General features: G+C 41.0%; 1 protein-coding gene and 1 long non-coding RNA gene across 3 annotated transcripts in view; one reads left to right on the top strand and one right to left on the bottom strand.

The window, feature by feature from the left end:
• Positions 1-11,326: 11,326 nt before the first annotated feature.
• The window catches only part of LOC122236229 (ankyrin repeat domain-containing protein 26-like), a 28,099-nt gene continuing 22,174 nt past the window's right edge, over positions 11,327-17,251 (bottom strand). The window contains exons 6-7 of the mRNA XM_042977121.1: positions 12,948-12,993; positions 11,327-11,549 (exon numbers count right to left, since the gene is read on the bottom strand). Coding sequence (XP_042833055.1) covers positions 11,416-11,549; positions 12,948-12,993 — 180 coding nt within the window. The 3' untranslated portion in view covers positions 11,327-11,415. The remainder of the gene's footprint in view (positions 11,550-12,947; positions 12,994-17,251) is intronic.
• LOC122236233 lies at positions 15,419-17,250 on the top strand. Of its 2 annotated transcripts, none has more exons than XR_006214330.1 (3): positions 15,419-15,501; positions 16,511-16,640; positions 16,838-17,250. It is a non-coding gene; the product is annotated as an uncharacterized LOC122236233 (long non-coding RNA). The 2 variants fall into 2 exon arrangements; XR_006214329.1 differs by lacking the exon at positions 15,419-15,501 and adding an exon at positions 16,251-16,400.

The following is a 17,251-nucleotide window of genomic DNA, read 5'->3' as shown; positions in this document are numbered from 1 at the left end:
GGCCGGGTGGGACAAGTACCTGGGCATGGAAGAGACATGCCTGGCGATGGGGAGCGCGAGGTCAGCGAGAAGCCAGATTCAGGATGACTGCCGGGCTCCTGGCCTGGGAGACTGGGTGGATGGTCATATCTTGGGTTATCAGCTCAGGTTTCAGGAAGCACTATTTGAGCGAGTTCTTTGTGGCCGGTCTTGTGGCAGAGGGTCCCAGGCAGGATGGGAGCGGACTCTGAGCCCAGGCCTCTGCCCTCCAGCTTGGCCCAGACCCCGCCGGGTCTGCTCCTCTCTCTCCCTTAACCCTACAGGCACTTTAGCCTCTTGAGTGCAGGGCTGCACCTCGCAACTGTGCCCTGTCCACATGGGGGAACGCCACTCCACTCCTGCTGCCTGGGTCCACGGGGACCACCCTCTGACCCGGCATGCCAACCCTGTTCTTTGATGTGTCTCATCCCCTTGCTGTGCAAGGGCATCCCCCCCACGCCTCAAGGCCAGCTCCTGGAACAAAGCCTCTCCCCACTACAGCTTGAATCTGTCACCCTCCTGGCCCTGTGCTAGAGCAGGCTCCCTGAGGACAGGAGAAGGCTGGGGCACACCCTCCCTTCCCCTCCCCCACCTCAGGCCTGTGGGCTAGAGATGGAGCTGAAGCTGCGTGCTGAAGTGGCCCTTTGTACGTTGTCCCCCTGGGGGAGGGGGGGAGCCTGTTGGGAGGGGCTGGCACTACCCGACACCCTGTGCTGATCTCATGGGCACTGAGGATCCAGGTGGGGAGTGCGGGGTGCGGGGGCGGAGCGGGTTCTCTGGGCCTGGGATCAGGGGAGAACACCCTGCCAGGTTGGGCTGGCACTGGCCGGGCCTGCAGCCCCACACTAGATGGTACTTGGCACTCAGAGTCTGTCATCACTTCTCAGGCAAGGTCTGTCCTCAGGGAACAGTTGTCTAGGGAGCGCTGCTCCGGCCAGGCTAGGTCCTGGGAGTGGGGCGCCACCGCGACCGGTGACTGGTGACTGAGGCTTACATGCTTAAGATGAGCCTGCTCTCCTGTTGACATTCTGAGCGCCAGGGTGTGGGTGGGGGAGACAGACCATGAACAGGTAAACAAGGAGCTGGCTAGCTTCCGCTGTGAGTGCTGGGGAGCAGAAGACCAGGGCAGGGGACAGTCGCTGTAGCTGGAGGGCCAGGAGGGCCCCTCTGAGCAGGCAGCCACATTCCAGGCCAAGGAGCAGCCAGTGGGAGGACCCTGCGACTGAAAGGTGGGGACTGTGACTAGGGCCTAGTGGACGAGGGCTGCGAGGGCAGCAAAGATGCGAGGACCAGCTTGGCGGGGTCTGTGGGCCCAGAGAGGAGTTTGCATTTCATTCTGAGGGAGACTAGTGTGCAGGTGGGGTCGAGGGGAGGGGGGGCGTGGCCTGGTGGGGACTTTGCAGTGACAGAATTTGTGGGGCCCAACGCCAAATGAAAATGTAGGCCCCGAGGGGCGCCTGGGTGTCTCAATGGGTTAAGCATGCGACTCTTGATTTCTGCTCAGGTCAGGAGTCCAGGGTTATGGGATTGAGCCCTGCGTCTGGCTCCACATCGAGCCCGGAGCTTGCTTAAGAATTTCTCTCTGTTGGGGCGCCTGGGTGGCGCAGTCGGTTAAGCGTCCGACTTCAGCCAGGTCACGATCTCGCGGTCCGTGAGTTCGAGCCCCGGGTCGGTCTCTGGGCTGATGGCTCGGAGCCTGGAGCCTGTTTCCGATTCTGTGTCTCCCTCTCTCTCTGCCCCTCCCCCGTTCATGCTCTGTCTCTCTCTGTCCCAAAAATAAATAGAAAACGTTGAAAAAAAAATTAAAAAAAAAAAAAAAAGAATTTCTCTCTCTCTCCCTCTGCCCCCCTCCCCCACTCTTGTGCGCTCTCTCACTCTCTCTCTCTCTCTCTCCCCCAAATAAAATAAAATAGGGGCACCTGGGTGGCTCACTTGGGTGACCACTTCTGCTCAGGTCATGATATCGAAGTTCATGAGTTTGAGCTCTGCATCGGGCTCTGTGCTGACAGCTCAGAGCCTGGAGCCTGCTTCAGATTCTGCGTTTCCCTCTCTGCCCCTCCCCTGCTCACGCTCCGGCTCTCTCTCTCAAAAATAAACAAAAAAATAAAATAAAATAATGAAAAACACGAATGAATTCACAACTATATTCAGTTAATCTGAGAAATGCAAAGTTGCTTTAACATGAGCAAATAATGTAATTCCCCACAGTAACAAATATTTTATTTTTTTTATTTTTACTTTTTTAATTTAATTTTTCTATTTTTTTTTTAGAATTTACATGCAAATTTGTTAGCATAGAGTGAAACAATGATTTCAGGAGTAGATTCCTTAGTGCCCCTTGCCCATTTAGCCCATTCCCCCCCCCACTACCCCTCCAGCAACCCTCAGTTTGTTCTCCATATTGGTGAGTCTCTTCTGTTTTGTCCCCCTCCCTGTTTTTATATTATGTTTGTTTCCCTTCCCTTATGTTCATCTGTTTTGTCTCTTACAGTCCTCATACGAGTGAAGTCATATGATTTTTGTCTTTCTCTGACTGACTAATTTCACGTAGCATAATACCCTCCAGTTCCATCCATGTAGTTGCAAATGGCACGATTTCATTCTTTTTGATTGCCAAGGAATACTCCATTGTATCTAGATACCACATCTTCTGTATCCTTTCATCCATCGATGGACATTTGGGCTCCTTTGCATACTTTGGCTATTGTTGATAGTGCTGCTATAGACATGGGGTGCATGTGTCCCTTTGAAACAGCACACCTGTATCTCGTGGATAAATGCCTAGTAGTGCAATTGCTGGGTCGTTGGGTAGTTCTATTTTTCGTGTTTTGAGGAAACTCCATACCGTTTTCCAGAGTGGCTGCACCAGCTTGCAGTGCCTCCAACAATGCAAAAGAGATCCTCCTTCTCCACATCGTCGCCAACATCTGTTGTTGCCTGAGTTGTTAATGTGAGCCATTCTGACAGGCGTAAGGTGGTAGCTCGGTGTGGTTTTGATTTGTAGTTCCCTGATGATGAGTGATGTGGAGCATTTTTTCATGTGTCGGTTGGCCATCTGGATGTCTTCTTTGGAGAAGTGTCTACTCATGTCTTTTGCCCATTTCTTCACGGGATTATTTGTTGTTTGGGTGTTGAGTTTGAGACGTTCTTGGTAGATTTTGGATACTAACCCTTTATCTGATATGTCATTTGCAAATACCTTCTCCCCTTCTGTCAGTTGCCTTTTCGTTTTGCTGATAGTTTCCTTCGCTGTGCAGAAGGCTTTTAGTCTGATGAGGTCCCAGTAGTTCATTTTTGCTTTTGTTTCTCTTGCCTCCGGAGACGTGTTGAATAAGAAGTTGCTGCGGCCAAGATCAAAGAGGTTTTTGCCTGCTTTCAACTCGAGGATTTTGATGGCTTCCTGTCTTGCATTGAGGTCTTCCATCCATTTTGAGTTTATTTTTGTGTATGGCGTAAGCAAGTGGTCCAGGTTCATTCTTCTGCATGTCGCTGTCCAGTTTTCCCAGCACCGCTTGCTGGAGAGACTGTCTTTACGCCGTTGGATATTCTTTCCTGCTCTGTGAAAGATCAGTTGGCCATACGTTGGTGGGTCCATGTCTGGGTTCTGTATTCTGTTCCATTGATCTGAGTGTCTGTTCTAGTGCCAGTACCATACTGTCTTGATGATTACAGCTTTGTAGTATAGCTTGAAGTCTGGGATTGTGATGCCTCCTGCTTTGGTTTTCTTTTTCAAGATTGCTTTGGGTCTTTGGGCCCTTTTCTGGTTCCATACACATTTTAGGATTATGTGTTCTAGCTCTGTGAAGAATGCTGGTGTTACTTTGATAGGGATTGTATTGAACATGTAGATTGCTTTGGGTAGTATCGGCCTTTTAACAATATTTGTTCTTCCTATCCAGGAGCATGAACTCTTTTTCCACTTTTTGTGTCTTCTTCCATTTCTTTCATAAGCTTTCTATAGTTTCCAGTGCATACGTTTTCCACCTCTTTGGTTAGATTTATTCCTACGTATTTTGTGGCTTTTTGTGCAACTGTAAGTGGGATCGATTCCTTGATTTCTCTTTCTGTTGCTTCATTGTTGGTGTATAGGAATGCAACCGATTTCTGCGCATTGATTTTATATCCTGCAACTTTGCCGAATTCATGAATCCATTCGAGCCTTTTTGTGGTGGCATCTTTGGGGTTTTCCATATACAGTATCGTGTCATCTGCGAAGAGGGAAAGTTTGACCTCCTCCTGGCCGATGTGGATGCCTTTTATTTCTTTGGGTTGTCTGATTGCAGAGGCTAAGACTTCCAATGCTATGTTGAGTAACAGTGGCGAGAGTGGACATCCCTGTCTTGTTCCTGACCTTAGGGGGAGACTCTCCCATTTTTCCCCACTGAGGATAATATTAGCGTCGGGTTGTTCATATATGGCTTTTAGGATCTCGAGGTATGCTCCTTCTCTCCCTACTTTCTTGAGGGTTTTTATCAAGAAAGGATGCTGTGTTTTGTCAAATGCTTTCTCTGCGTCTATTGAGAGGGTCCTATGGTTCTTGCCCTTTCTTTTCTTGACGTGATGAATCACGTTAATTGTTTTGCGGATATTGAACCAGCCCCGCATCCCAGGTATAAATCCCGCTTGGTCGTGGTGAGTAATACTTTTCATGTATTGTTGGATCCGGTTGGCTAATATCTTGTTGAGAATTTTTGCATCCATGTTCCTCAGGGAAAGTGGTCTATAGTTCTCCTTTTTAGTGGGGTCTCTGTCTGCTTTTGGAATCAAGGTAATGCTGGCATCATAGAAAGAGTTTGCAAGTTTTCCTTCCATTTCTATGATTTGGAACAGTTTCAATGGAATAGATGCTAACTCTTCCTTAAATGTTTGGGAGAATTCCCCCTGGAAAGCCATCTGACCCTGGACTCTTGTTTTTTGGCAGAGTTTTGATTACTAATTCGATTTCCTGACTGGTTATGGGTCTGTTCAAATGTTCTATTTCTTCCTGTTTCAGTGTTGGTAGTGTATATGTTTCTAGGAATTTGTCCATTTCTTTCAGATTACCCATTTTATTGGCATATAATTGCTCATACTATTCTCTTATTATTGTTTTTATTTCTGCTGTGTTGGTTGTGATGTCTCCTCTTTCATTCTTGATTTTATTTATTTCGGTCCTTTCCTTTTTTTCTTTTTTGACCAGACTGGCTAGTGGTTTATCAATTTTGTTAATTCTTTCAAGGCACCAGATTCTGGCTTGATTGATCTGTTCAACTGGTATTTTTGTGGGGTTGTTTGTTTGTTTGTTTGTTTCTTTCGATAGCATTGATTTCTGCTGTAATCCTTATTATTTCCTGTCTTCTGCTGGTTTGGGGTTTTATTTGCTGTTCTTTTTCCAGCTCCTTAAGGCATAAGGTTAGGTTGTGTATCTGAGATCTCTCTTCCTTCTTTAGGAAGGCCTGGATTGCTATCTATTTTCCTCTTATGACCACCTTTGCTGCGTCCCAGAGGTTTTGGGTTGTGGTGTGATCCCTTTCATTGACTTCCATATACTTTTCAATTTCCTCTTTCACTGCTTGGTTGGCCCATTCATTCTTTAGTAGGATGTTCTTCAGTCTCCAAGTATGTGTTACCTTTCCCAATTGTTTCTTGTGGTTGATTTCGAGTTTCATAGTGTTGTGGTCTGAAAATATGCACGGTATGATCTCGATCTTTTTGTACTTACTTAGGGCTGATTTATGTCCCAGTATATGGTCTATTCTGGAGAACATCCGTGTGCACTGGAGAAGGATGTATATTCTGCTGGTTTAGGATGAAATGTTCTGAATATATCTGTTAAGTCCATCGGGTCCAGTGTGTCATTCAAAGCCATTGTTTCCTTGTTGATTGTTTTGATTAGATGATCTGTCCATTGCTGTGAGTGGGGTGTTGAAGTCTCCTACTATTATGGTATTACTATCGATGAGTTTCTTTATGTTTGTGATTAATGGATTTACATATTTGGGTGCTGTCACATGTGGCGCATAAATGTTTACAATTGTTAGGTCTTCTTGGTGGATAGACCCCTTGATTATGACATCATGCCCTTCTGCATCTCTTGCTACAGTCTTCATTTTAAAATCTAGATTGTCTGATATAAGTATGGCTACTCTAGCTTTCTTTTGTTGACCATTAGCATGATAGATGGTTCTCCATCCCCTTATTTTCAATCTGAAGGTGTCTTTAGGTCTAAACTGGGTCTCCTGGAAACAGCATATAGATGGACCTTGTTTCCTTATCCGTTCTGTTACCCTATGCCTTTTGATTGGAGCATTGAGTCCATTGACATTTAGAGTGAGTACTGAAAGATATGAATTTATTGCCATTATGATGCTTGTACACGTGGAGTTTCTGGTGGTGTTCTCTGGTCCTTTCTAATCTTTGTTGCTTTTGGTATATATCTATCTATCTCTATCTATCTATCTATCTAGATAGATATATATATATATAGATACATACGCATACATATATATGTATATGTGTATATATATATATATGTATATGTATATATATGTATGTATGTATGTGTAATTTTTTTTCATCTTTTCTTCCCTCAGAGAGTCCCCCTTAAAATTCCTTGCAGGGCTGGTTTAGTGGTCACAAATTCCTTTAATTTTTGTTTGTCTGGGAAACATTTTCTCTCTCCTATCTTGAGTGACAGCCTTGCTGGATAAAGAATTCTTGGCTGCATTTATTTTTTATTTTATTTGTTTAATGTTTATTAATTTTTGACAGAGAAAGAGAGCAAGAGAGAGAGAGAGACAGCATGAGCAGAGGAGGGGCAGAGAGAGAGGGAGACACAGAATCCGAAGCAGGCTCCAGGCTCTGAGCTGTCAGTACAGAGCCTGACTGGGGGCTCAAACTCACAGACCGTGAGATCATGACCAGAGCAGAAATCGGACGCCTAACCGACTGAGCCACCCAGGCGCCCCCGCATATTTTTCTGATTCAGCACACTGAATATATCCCGCCACTGCTTTCTGGCCTGCCAAGTTTTTGTGGGTAGGTCTGCTGCAAACCTGATCTGTCTTCCCTTTTACGTTAGGGAACTTTTTTTTTCCCCTTGCTGCTTTCATGATTCTCTCCTTGCCTGAGTATTTTGTGAATTTGACTATGATATGCCTTGTTGATGGTCAGTTTTTGTGGAATCTAATGGGGGTCCTCTGTGCTTCCTGGATTTTGACGTCTGTGTCTTTCCCCAGCTTTCGTACATGTTTTCCGCTATGATTTGCTCACATTACCCTAATGCCCCTATCTCTCTCTCGTCCGCTTCTGGGACCCCTATGATTCTGATGTTGTTCCTTTTTAATGAGTCACTGGTTCTCTAATGCTTAAATCGTGCTCTTTTGCCTTAATCTCCCTCTTTTTTTTTTCTGCTTCGTTATTCCCTATAACTTTGTCCTCTATATCGCGGATTCTCTGTTCTGCCTTGTCCCTCCTTGCCGCCACTGCATCCATCCGTGATTGCAGCTCAGTGGTAGTATTTTTAATTTCATTCTGGCTATTTTTTACTTTTTTCATCTCTGCAGAAAGGGGTTCTAATCTATTTTGGACCCCAGCTAATATTCTTATTATCGTGATTCTAAATTCTGGGTCAGACAGCTTGCTTCTATCTGTGTTGGTTAAATCCCTGGCTGTCGTTTCTTCATGCTCATTCTTTTGGGGTAAATTCCTGCTGAATTCTGTGGTTCAGCTTGTGCAGATTGTTGTGTTAGTCCTCCAATCAGTGTTCTAGGTGTGTAGGATGGTTTCGTGTTGGCCTGGCTGTATTTCATGGGTGTGAGACACGCACAAAACTTCCATGCTGTTCCGCCATCTTGGCCCCTCCCCCCATTCACAAATATTTTAAAAACTTATCACAGGGTGCCTGGGTAGCTCAGCCGGTTAAGTATCCAACTTAGGCTCAGGTCATGATCTGACAGTGTGTGAGTTTCAGCCCCACGTGGAGCTCGCATTGGGCTCGCCACTGTCAGTGCAGAGCTTGCTTCAGATCTTGTCTCCCTCTCTCTCTGCCCCTCCCCTGCTGGCTTGCTTGGTCTCTCTCAAAAATAAACAGTTAAAAAAACCTATCTCAATAGATGTGAAATAAACATCTGTTAGCATTCAATAGTCATTCATGACAAAACTTAGAAAACTAGTATTATAAGGGAACTTCCTCAATATACTTGTAGCAGAAAGACCCTAAGTGACCCCATAATATCTGCCCTTTAGCGTTGTCACCTTTTCTTTATAATTCTTTTCTCTTAAGATCTGTGACTTGACTTTAGCTATTAGAATATGGCAAATGTAAAGGACTGTTGCAGACATAATTAATTCAGTTAATTCAAAGTCAACCAAAAGGAGGATTATGCTAGGCAAACCTGATCTGATCACGTGAACACCCTTTGAGGAGGACTGAGCCTTCTCTGAAGTGACATTCCCCTTGCTGGCCTCCTAAACTCAGCGGCCATATCGAGGAAGTCTACGTGGCCACGAACAAGGAACAGCCTTGCTCTAGGCTGAATATTTGTGTCCCCACTCACCGAAACTCATGTGTTAAATCTTCATGTTCAACGTGATAGTATTTAGAAGTGGGGGATTTGGGAAGTGATTAAGTCATGAAGGTGGAGCCCTCATGAATGGGATTAGTGCCCTTATAAAGGAGGGCTGTGAGAGCTCCCTTGGCCTGTGCCAAGGAGCAAGACCAGCGTCCATGAACCAGGAAGCAGGCCATCGCTGGACACTGAATCTGCCAGTGCCTTCATTTTGGACTTCCCAGCCTCCAGAACTGTGAAAAATAAAACTTTTTTTCGTAAGCCTATGGCATTTTGTTAGAGCATCCCAAAAGGACTAAGACAAGTGTCTGGGAACGCTTAGGACCTAAGCCTCCAACTAGCCGACTAGCAAAGAGCTGTGGAAATGAGTCCAGTCATACAGTCACAAGGAAATTCTCTTAAAAACAAACGCAATGGGCTTGGAAGCAGATTCTTCCCCATCGAAGCACCCAAATGGGGAAGGGCCGTCTAGCGGACACCTTGGGTACAGCCTTGTGAGAACCTGAACAAAGGACCCAGCTAAGCCATTGCTCAGCTTCTGACCCATAAAAATGTGAGATACATGTGTGTGGCTGTAAGACACTGTGTTGATGGTGCTCTGTTGTAAACGGCAAGAGCAAACCCAAGAGACTGATAAAAGATATACACTTTAAAAAACCCCACTATCTACATAGTTGTAGAAAACTACTTTTACATGTTGCAATTTCAAGAAGACACGAACACTCACTATCCTCACATTTACTCAACGTCATTCTTGTAGTAGGAAAGAAAAAAAAATGAAAGCTCTAGGAATTGGAAAGAACCCCAAATGCCACTATTTATAGATTATATGTCGCTGCATGCCCCAAATCCAAAGGAATCTGCAGATAAAACACTCGAGTAAGAAACAATATATTGTGGGGAATAAGCTTAGACAATTAAAAGACTAGTTGTTTGGAAAAATCAGTATAAGAAATGTCTTTCCTTACAAACTATTGGCAGATTCAATGCAATTCCAATGAGAAACGGCTTTGGAGAGCTTGCCAAGTTGATTAAAGAAGACCTGTGGAGCCCTTCCTTCCTTTCTTCTTTCTCATCCCCAACAGTTTAGTTTCCAGTCCTAGAAACAGAGGCATGGAGTTGTGGGGGTCCAGAGTGAGGTGCTGGAGCTTAGACAGAATGGGGAAGGCATTACGTGTGGGACAGTCACCCTGCACAGTGTTGGAGCTCAAGTGAGAGCATCCCTGAAAAGTGAATGATATAGAATAATGAAGTATCACAGACTGGACAGGGTGGGGAGGCATCTGCACAGGGGAAGAATAGCCCAGCGTGGGTTTTCAGAACCTGCAGGGGGGCAAACCATCTGCAGAAGAGGTGGCCTGGCACAGGGTGTCTGAGAAAGGATATGTGTACGTGTCTCAAAGTACTTCCCCACAAAATACTAACTAATTGGAAAGTGGAAAGTTAACATTCCAGGCGAGAAACCTGGCAGATACTACCTCCGCTGGCCAACATTAACATCACCAGTATTGGGACAAATCAAAATTGTAGGTCACATGAGAGGATGCAATGAAAAGAGTAGGTTGTAGTGATACTCTTGCTAAAAATGTATGATCTGAATTTTACCGTAAGGAAACCTAAGAAAAATCCACATTGAAAGACATTGCACATTCCTGGAATTTACTCGTCAAAAGGTTAAAAGTCATGAAAGTCAAGGAAAGACAAAGGAACTGTTCTAGAGTGAAAGAGACAAAGACACACAACTGCATTCAATACATGGCTCTGAACAGGACCTTCCTTGGTATCACGTATACTACAGATAAGTGAGCAAACTTAAAAAGAATTATGAGGAATAAATGATAGAATTATACTGAACCCTTGAACAAAAGAGTTTTGATGGGTGCACTGACTACACATTTTTTTTTCAGTACTGGAAATGTATTTTCTTTTATAATTTTCTTCATGGTATTTTTTTTCTGTAGCTTACATTAAGAATATAGTACGATACATATCATATACAAAAGACCACTGGTAGTAGCAGTGGTTAAGTCTCTGGGGGTCAAAAGTTGTTCATGGCTTTTTGACTGTGGGGGGCAGGGGTCAGAGCCCTTAACCCCATTGTTCAAGCGACAAGTGTATTAGAGTTAATGTTCTGATTGTGAAGGTTGTATGGTAGTTATGTGGAATGTACTGACTTGTAGGATTTAAATGCTACAGGAATCAGGCATCCCGTTAGCAATTTACTTGCAAATGGCTCTGGGGTGGGGGAGGGGCAGTTCTTTTTTCTTTTGTTTCTCTATTTTTTCTTTTCTCTAACTTTGTTTCCAAAAAGCAAATAAAAAATAACTAACTAAATAAATAAATAAATAAATAGAAAAGGTGAAAAGCCTTATGCAAATTTTATTTCTCCATGTGGAAAGAGCTATGAATCAGTGTTGACAATTAAAATTATAAATAGGTTTTATGGCACTATAAAAAATTGTAATATGTACAAACATTGGCAATAGCCATAGCAGGAATACATCAAACTAATGTCTAAATCTTTAGGCCCACATATAGTGATAAAAAATTGGAAAATACAAAAAAGCCATCCATGAACACTACTGAAGTATTAATGACAACTTGTTTGTTTGTGTGCTGTGCAAACAGCAGGGAGTGGAACAGTCTGATGTATGTCAAACCCTCTAGTGCTGCTTTCCACGTACAAAATGTGCTTAAAATTTAATGAGATGCCAAGAAACATAGTTTAAAATATTATACAGATTTTCATTACACACATGTGACACAAAAACATTTTCCTTTAATCAAGATTTTTCCATATAGTGGACAATGTTTTGTAAGCATCCAGTAAATTTTTTCTATTTATTTTTCAAATCATATATTTTTTGTTCAAAATCTGTACATATTCTCGTGACGCTTTCCATACTGGATCTTGATTTAGAATTGAATCATCAGTAGATACTAAAGGAGTTCTACAGGATCCTCGTTCAAATTCGGTAGCAGCTGAAAAGGAAAAGAAAGAATTATCTTCTTTCTCCAAAATACTTTTCACTACAAGTCCTTAAAAAAAAAAGAAAGAAAAGAAAAGAAGAAAAGAAAAAGAACAAAAGAAAGTTGGGGCCTTTATGAAAAGGTGTTAAGAAAATTGAAAAATAACTACGTACAACTGCAATATGAAACCCAAGATTAGTACTAAATATATTTTGCTCAGGGTTGCACACTGAATTAATTGCTATTGTGGATAAATATCAGAGTTTCTGGTTTTTTCATTACAAGGTGAAATTACAAGATGAGGACACAGTCCACCCTGAACAATCATAAACTATAAACTGAAACATCAAACAGGCATTTCCCAACATTTCTGAACAGGACCTTCCTTGATATACAGATGTAAGTGACAGGTATAAAACACAGCACTACTGGAACACACAGAAGGGACATCCCAGTTTTGCGTCAATATTGTCTGCTTTTTGGTGAAGGTGATATGTAATCTGACACCTGAAGGACAAGGAAAGAGTATGCTAGGTAGAGGGAGGAAGCACATACAAAGAGCTAGAAGTGAGGAAGAACACTTGTGCAATTATGAGTAGTTTAGTTTGAGAAGGTGCTAGAGCAAAGCAGCAGAGTAGGGAAATAGTGAGACAAGGCTGAATAATCTGGCAAGAAGCAAACTGATTTGGGTGTTTTCATTCCATGCTAAGGAATTTAAAGTTTTTCCCAAGGGCAAAAGCAATGACAAAGTCAGTGAGTGAAGATTGAAACCCGTTACCTGTCAAGTGACAGCTATATGACCTCTAATTACTTAACCAAGCATTACTAAGACGACTTTGGCTTTTTGGGTCTTCTATCACTAGCGGAAACAACAATTTGATAAAGCACACCTTTTCTGAGACTTGTGCAGGTTGACAGTTCCATAGGGATGGCACCAGTGAAGGAAGATTATCGCCAGAAATAATAACAGATATATAGATTTAGGGAGATTGAAAAAAACTTCTTTAACGTTTATTTATTTTTGAGAGAGAGACAAACCACAAGCGGGCAGGGGCACAGAGAGAGGGAGACACAGAATATGAAGCAGGCTCCAGGCTCCGAGCTTTCAGCACAGAGCCCTGTGTAGGGTCTGAACCCACCTGAGCTGAAATCAGTCGCCCAACCGACTGAGCCACCTGGGTGCCCCTAGACTTTTGGGGGATTTTAAAAGAGCTATGAAACATGAGGACTAAATGAGGAAGAAGTGTGTTCTTCATTATGCTCATGTTTTTACATTTTTTATTAGATATGTACAAAAAAAATGTGAATGCAGCATCCATTATCCAAACAATAGAAAGGGATGCCATTTACTATTTATAGTTTATTTCAGAAATCAATGATATCTAACTTCATACATTTTTGGCAACATACCTTCTTCTGGTGCTCTGGTTACTGCTTTCTCCAACTCCCGCTGCATCTGAAATAAGTCAAATATTATTTAGAATGTGTAAGGTAAACAAAAGACATTGTAGGAATTATATATAGCTTACGACATGTGGTCTTGAAACAATACTTGTAGAGATTAAACCGAAGTTAGGGATTGCTTACATAGAAAGACAATCACATGAATAAAATAAATTCCTACCTATTTTATGTTAGTTTTAGATAATTGAGAACAGATACATACATACATACATACATACACACACATGTATATATGTGTGTATATATATATATGTGTGTGTGTGTGTGTGTGTGTGTATACGTATATATAATGCCATTTAAGTGAATCTGCTAAAAAGCACAATTAATATTGATCTATTGAATGTGTATAATCTCTGAAAGGTGATGTTTGATCTTACTGGTACAAAAAAGTTTAAACAAGAATTATATTGTATACTGAATTATTACTTGGAAATGATTAGAAAACCTGCCATTTATGAAAGTTCAATCAGTTTTTTACCTTAATGAATTGTTCCTTAAATGGGCTTTCCATTCTTTCACTTTTAGAAAAACAAAATTTGAAGCAATGCTTTTGCTATTAATTTTTCAGGACTGACTCTTAAATACATATAAAATGAAGAATGTGGGACTGTCATACTGTCATGTGGAAATTCTATTGGCAAAAAATTGAGTAATAATATTTTGCTATCTGTATTATGACTAAAACACTTATTTCTTTTCATATGCACACAAAGATTTCAGAAAATCTCTTTGAAGAAAGGAAAAATAGAGGGTTACAACAGTTTTCAAGCTTAGCTTCTGATTTATAACTTTCTCAATTAGAGATAAGGAAAACAATATACAATTTTCAATTGTAACTTGTTTCCTTTCTCCAAATTAGGACCCAGTTTGGAAACACTTGACTTATTAAAGTTATGGTCATCTACTTACTTATGAAATGTGTACGAATATTTCCAACTACAGGTGACCCTTGAATAACACAGAGGTTGCGGTGCAGTCAAAAACCTGCATATAATTTTTCATCCCCCCAAAACTTAATTACTAATAGCCTACTGTTGACCGGAAGCCTTACCGGTAACATAAACAGTCGATTCGTACATGTGTTGTACAGTAGAATAAGCCAGGGCAAAAAAATGACATTGAGAAAAACAGAAGGAAGAGGAAATACACTTACAGTACTATACAGTATCCAAAAATAATCCATGTGTAAGTAAAGTAGACCCGCACAGTTCGAAACCATGTTGGTCAAGGGTCAACTGTATATTACAAGTGTTCCTATCGAGAATGTTCTTATTTAGATCTTTCTTATGCAAGGTAGCCTCTCCCTGAATGCCCCAAACGGGCTCCAAAATAGTGTACTGAACAGAATCAACACTGGTGATAAGGATTCCAATGTCTTTACAAATGTAGGTGTGAGGACAAATGTTTTGGCTGACATGTTTCCCAATATTTTCAGAAACTATTTTCCCTAATACCTTTTTTTAATTGAAGTATAGTTGACAGACACTGTTACACTAATTTCAGTATACAAATTCAGATTGGACAATTGTAGACACTATGCTATGCTCACTACCGTACGTGTAGTTACCCTCTGTCACCATACAACATTAATACAATATTATTGAGGATATTTCATATGCTGTGTTCTTCATTCCTGTGACTTACCTATTTTATAACTGGAATTTGTACCTCTTCCTCCTCTTCACCTATTTTGTCCTTACCCTCTACCCACCTCCCCCATACCAACCACCAATGTGTCCTCTGTAGTTATGATTCTGTTTGTTGACTTGTTTAGTTTTTTTATATTCCACATGTAAGTGAAATCAGATGGTATTTATTTGTCTTTCTCCGATTTATTTCACCTAGCATAATACCCTCTAGGTCTATCAATGTTGTCACAAATGGCAAGATCTCATTCTTTTTGATGGCTGAGGTATATTTCATTGTATACATATTACACATCTTCTTTATCCATTCATCTATCGATGGACACTTAGGTTGCTTCCATATTTTGGTTATTGCAAACAATGTCTCAATAAACATAGGGATGCACACAGCTTTTCAAATTAGTGTTTTCATTTTCTTTGGGTAAATACGCAGTAGTGGAATTAATGAATATCTATTTTTAAGTTTTTGAGGAACCATAACACTTTTTTGACAATAGCATTATATTCAGGCTTATAAAATGAATGGGACAACATTACTATACCAGACTTATAAAATTAATAACTCAATACCAGATGACGGGGGAAGGCTTTATTCAAACAACTTTATATTACCATTAATAAATACGATATAAAATATAAACCACGTTTTTTACATGACATGACTTAAGGAACTGTCGAGGTAATGTTGCATCTTTTCCCCAAAAGCTCTTTTCCTAAATATTTACCTCTGTGACCTTTATGTTTATTTCTAGGTGAAAACTGTGTTTCGATGGTGAAAATAGCTTTCAAGTCCATGAATAAGGACACATGTGTACTTTTATGTATACCATTCCATTTATCAGAGATATACGAGGGTGAGAAAATTATACACAGAAAAACTATATATCAGCAAATTTTAATTCAAAGAACATTTTTAAAGAATTTTTAATTAGAAGGATTTTCTCATTACTGTTAGCATTCAAATATGGCCCATAGAAATCTAAGGTTCGGTTGGGGACACTGCAGGATTGAGGGACAAGGAAGTCACAGCCATAGTCTCCATCTCTCCTTTAGTTAGACAGCTCTACTTCTCTCTGTTTTACACAATACAGTGTAATGCAAAAAAAAAATTACGTTCTATTCTTTGAAAACAAAATTATTTTGAAGGTATAAAAGTCACTAATTTAGTCAAAATCCCGACTTTTGCATAATAGACAAAAAGGGCTCAGAGAGAGTGTACTTTGCCTGAGGTCATGAAAACAACTAGATGCAGACCAGGAATACACTTCTGGTCTTACCAAGCCTAGAGTTCTATGCCAGTTACTTCCTCATAGTCAGGAAAAATACGTATATTTTAAGTATAACTCAGAAAAACGAATACATAAAACTTTGTCATGTGGCTCAAAAATGATTAGGTATGAGGCACACAATAGTAGCTCTCTAACTAAATTACAAATTTTAAAGTCATGAATAAAAATAAAGGAACAGAAATTATGTTAACTCCTTTTAGTAGCAGTCAGTTTTTAAGCACAACTTTTTTAAACCACAGGACAGAGAACTTGAGAGAGAGAAGCTTTAGGTGAAGCAAGCAAGCTGAAACTGAGGAAATTCTTCCTGAAAGAATGATTTATTTCTTCCCAAGAAATTTTGGTTTATCAAAATCAATCAACAAATGAGGGAACCCATGGTGTGGTTATTTACAGCAAAATTTAAAACCCAACAGATTTCTCTTTCCCATCTAGCATGCTTCTGTCTAACCTCTCATCATTAGTTGGTATGTACAAAAGACACAATTCACTTTATTTATAATTTAAATCTGGTCAGAAATAATAGGTGAACCTTCACTTCTCACATTTGGACTTATCTCTCTCTCCCTCCTGACAGGAAGGGAGACTTACCTAACGGGTGAATTTGGAGAAGGAGCTAAGCAGTGCTTATGTGTTTCTGAATCTCCTCTTTGAAAAGATGTGCCTGCCCACAGTAACATGAATTTGGGTCTGCTCTCAGCTCTGTGGTAAGCACCCGGCCCCCGGGGTGGGGGTCAAGCATTTGTTTCCTCAATTTACAACTGTGTGGGGACGTGCCCAATTTGGGAGGAAGCCCAATGTGGCTAACATAACCTAAATCATATCCTCCAATTTGTTAGTGTGTATTAGTAATAAAGCTACTAAGTTTCTCTCCATCTCCCTGTCTCCTGCGTTCTGAATTTAGAAAGAGAAGAGCAGTGTTACTTGCCGCCTACCCAGTGTCACCTGTCACAGCTCCACCAAGAAAAATGACTAGACAACACTTACAGAAACATTCTCTTCTTCCTTGACTTTATAACTAATGTACATTGTTCAAAAGCAACGCCCACTCAAAAGAGAGAAAAAGTTGAAAGAAACCATTTTAGAAACAAACATAGAAAGTCAGACAAACTGAGGCCACAGAGGAATACCTTCCAAATGAAAGAACATGACAACACCTAAGAAAAAAAAAAAAAACTAACAAAACTAAGAAAAAAAACTAAGAAAAAAAAAACAGAGATAAGTGATGTACCTCATAAAGAGTTCAAGGTAAAGGTCATAAAGATGCTCAGTGAACTTGGGAGGAGAATGAATGGATCCAGTGATAACATCAACAAAG

Source organism: Panthera tigris, assembly GCF_018350195.1.
Source record: "Panthera tigris isolate Pti1 chromosome D3 unlocalized genomic scaffold, P.tigris_Pti1_mat1.1 chrD3_random_Un_scaffold_51, whole genome shotgun sequence".
Taxonomy (NCBI): domain Eukaryota; kingdom Metazoa; phylum Chordata; class Mammalia; order Carnivora; family Felidae; genus Panthera; species Panthera tigris.
The sequence above is the reverse complement of the archived record's forward strand: the minus strand, read 5'-3'. Positions and strand labels throughout refer to the sequence as shown.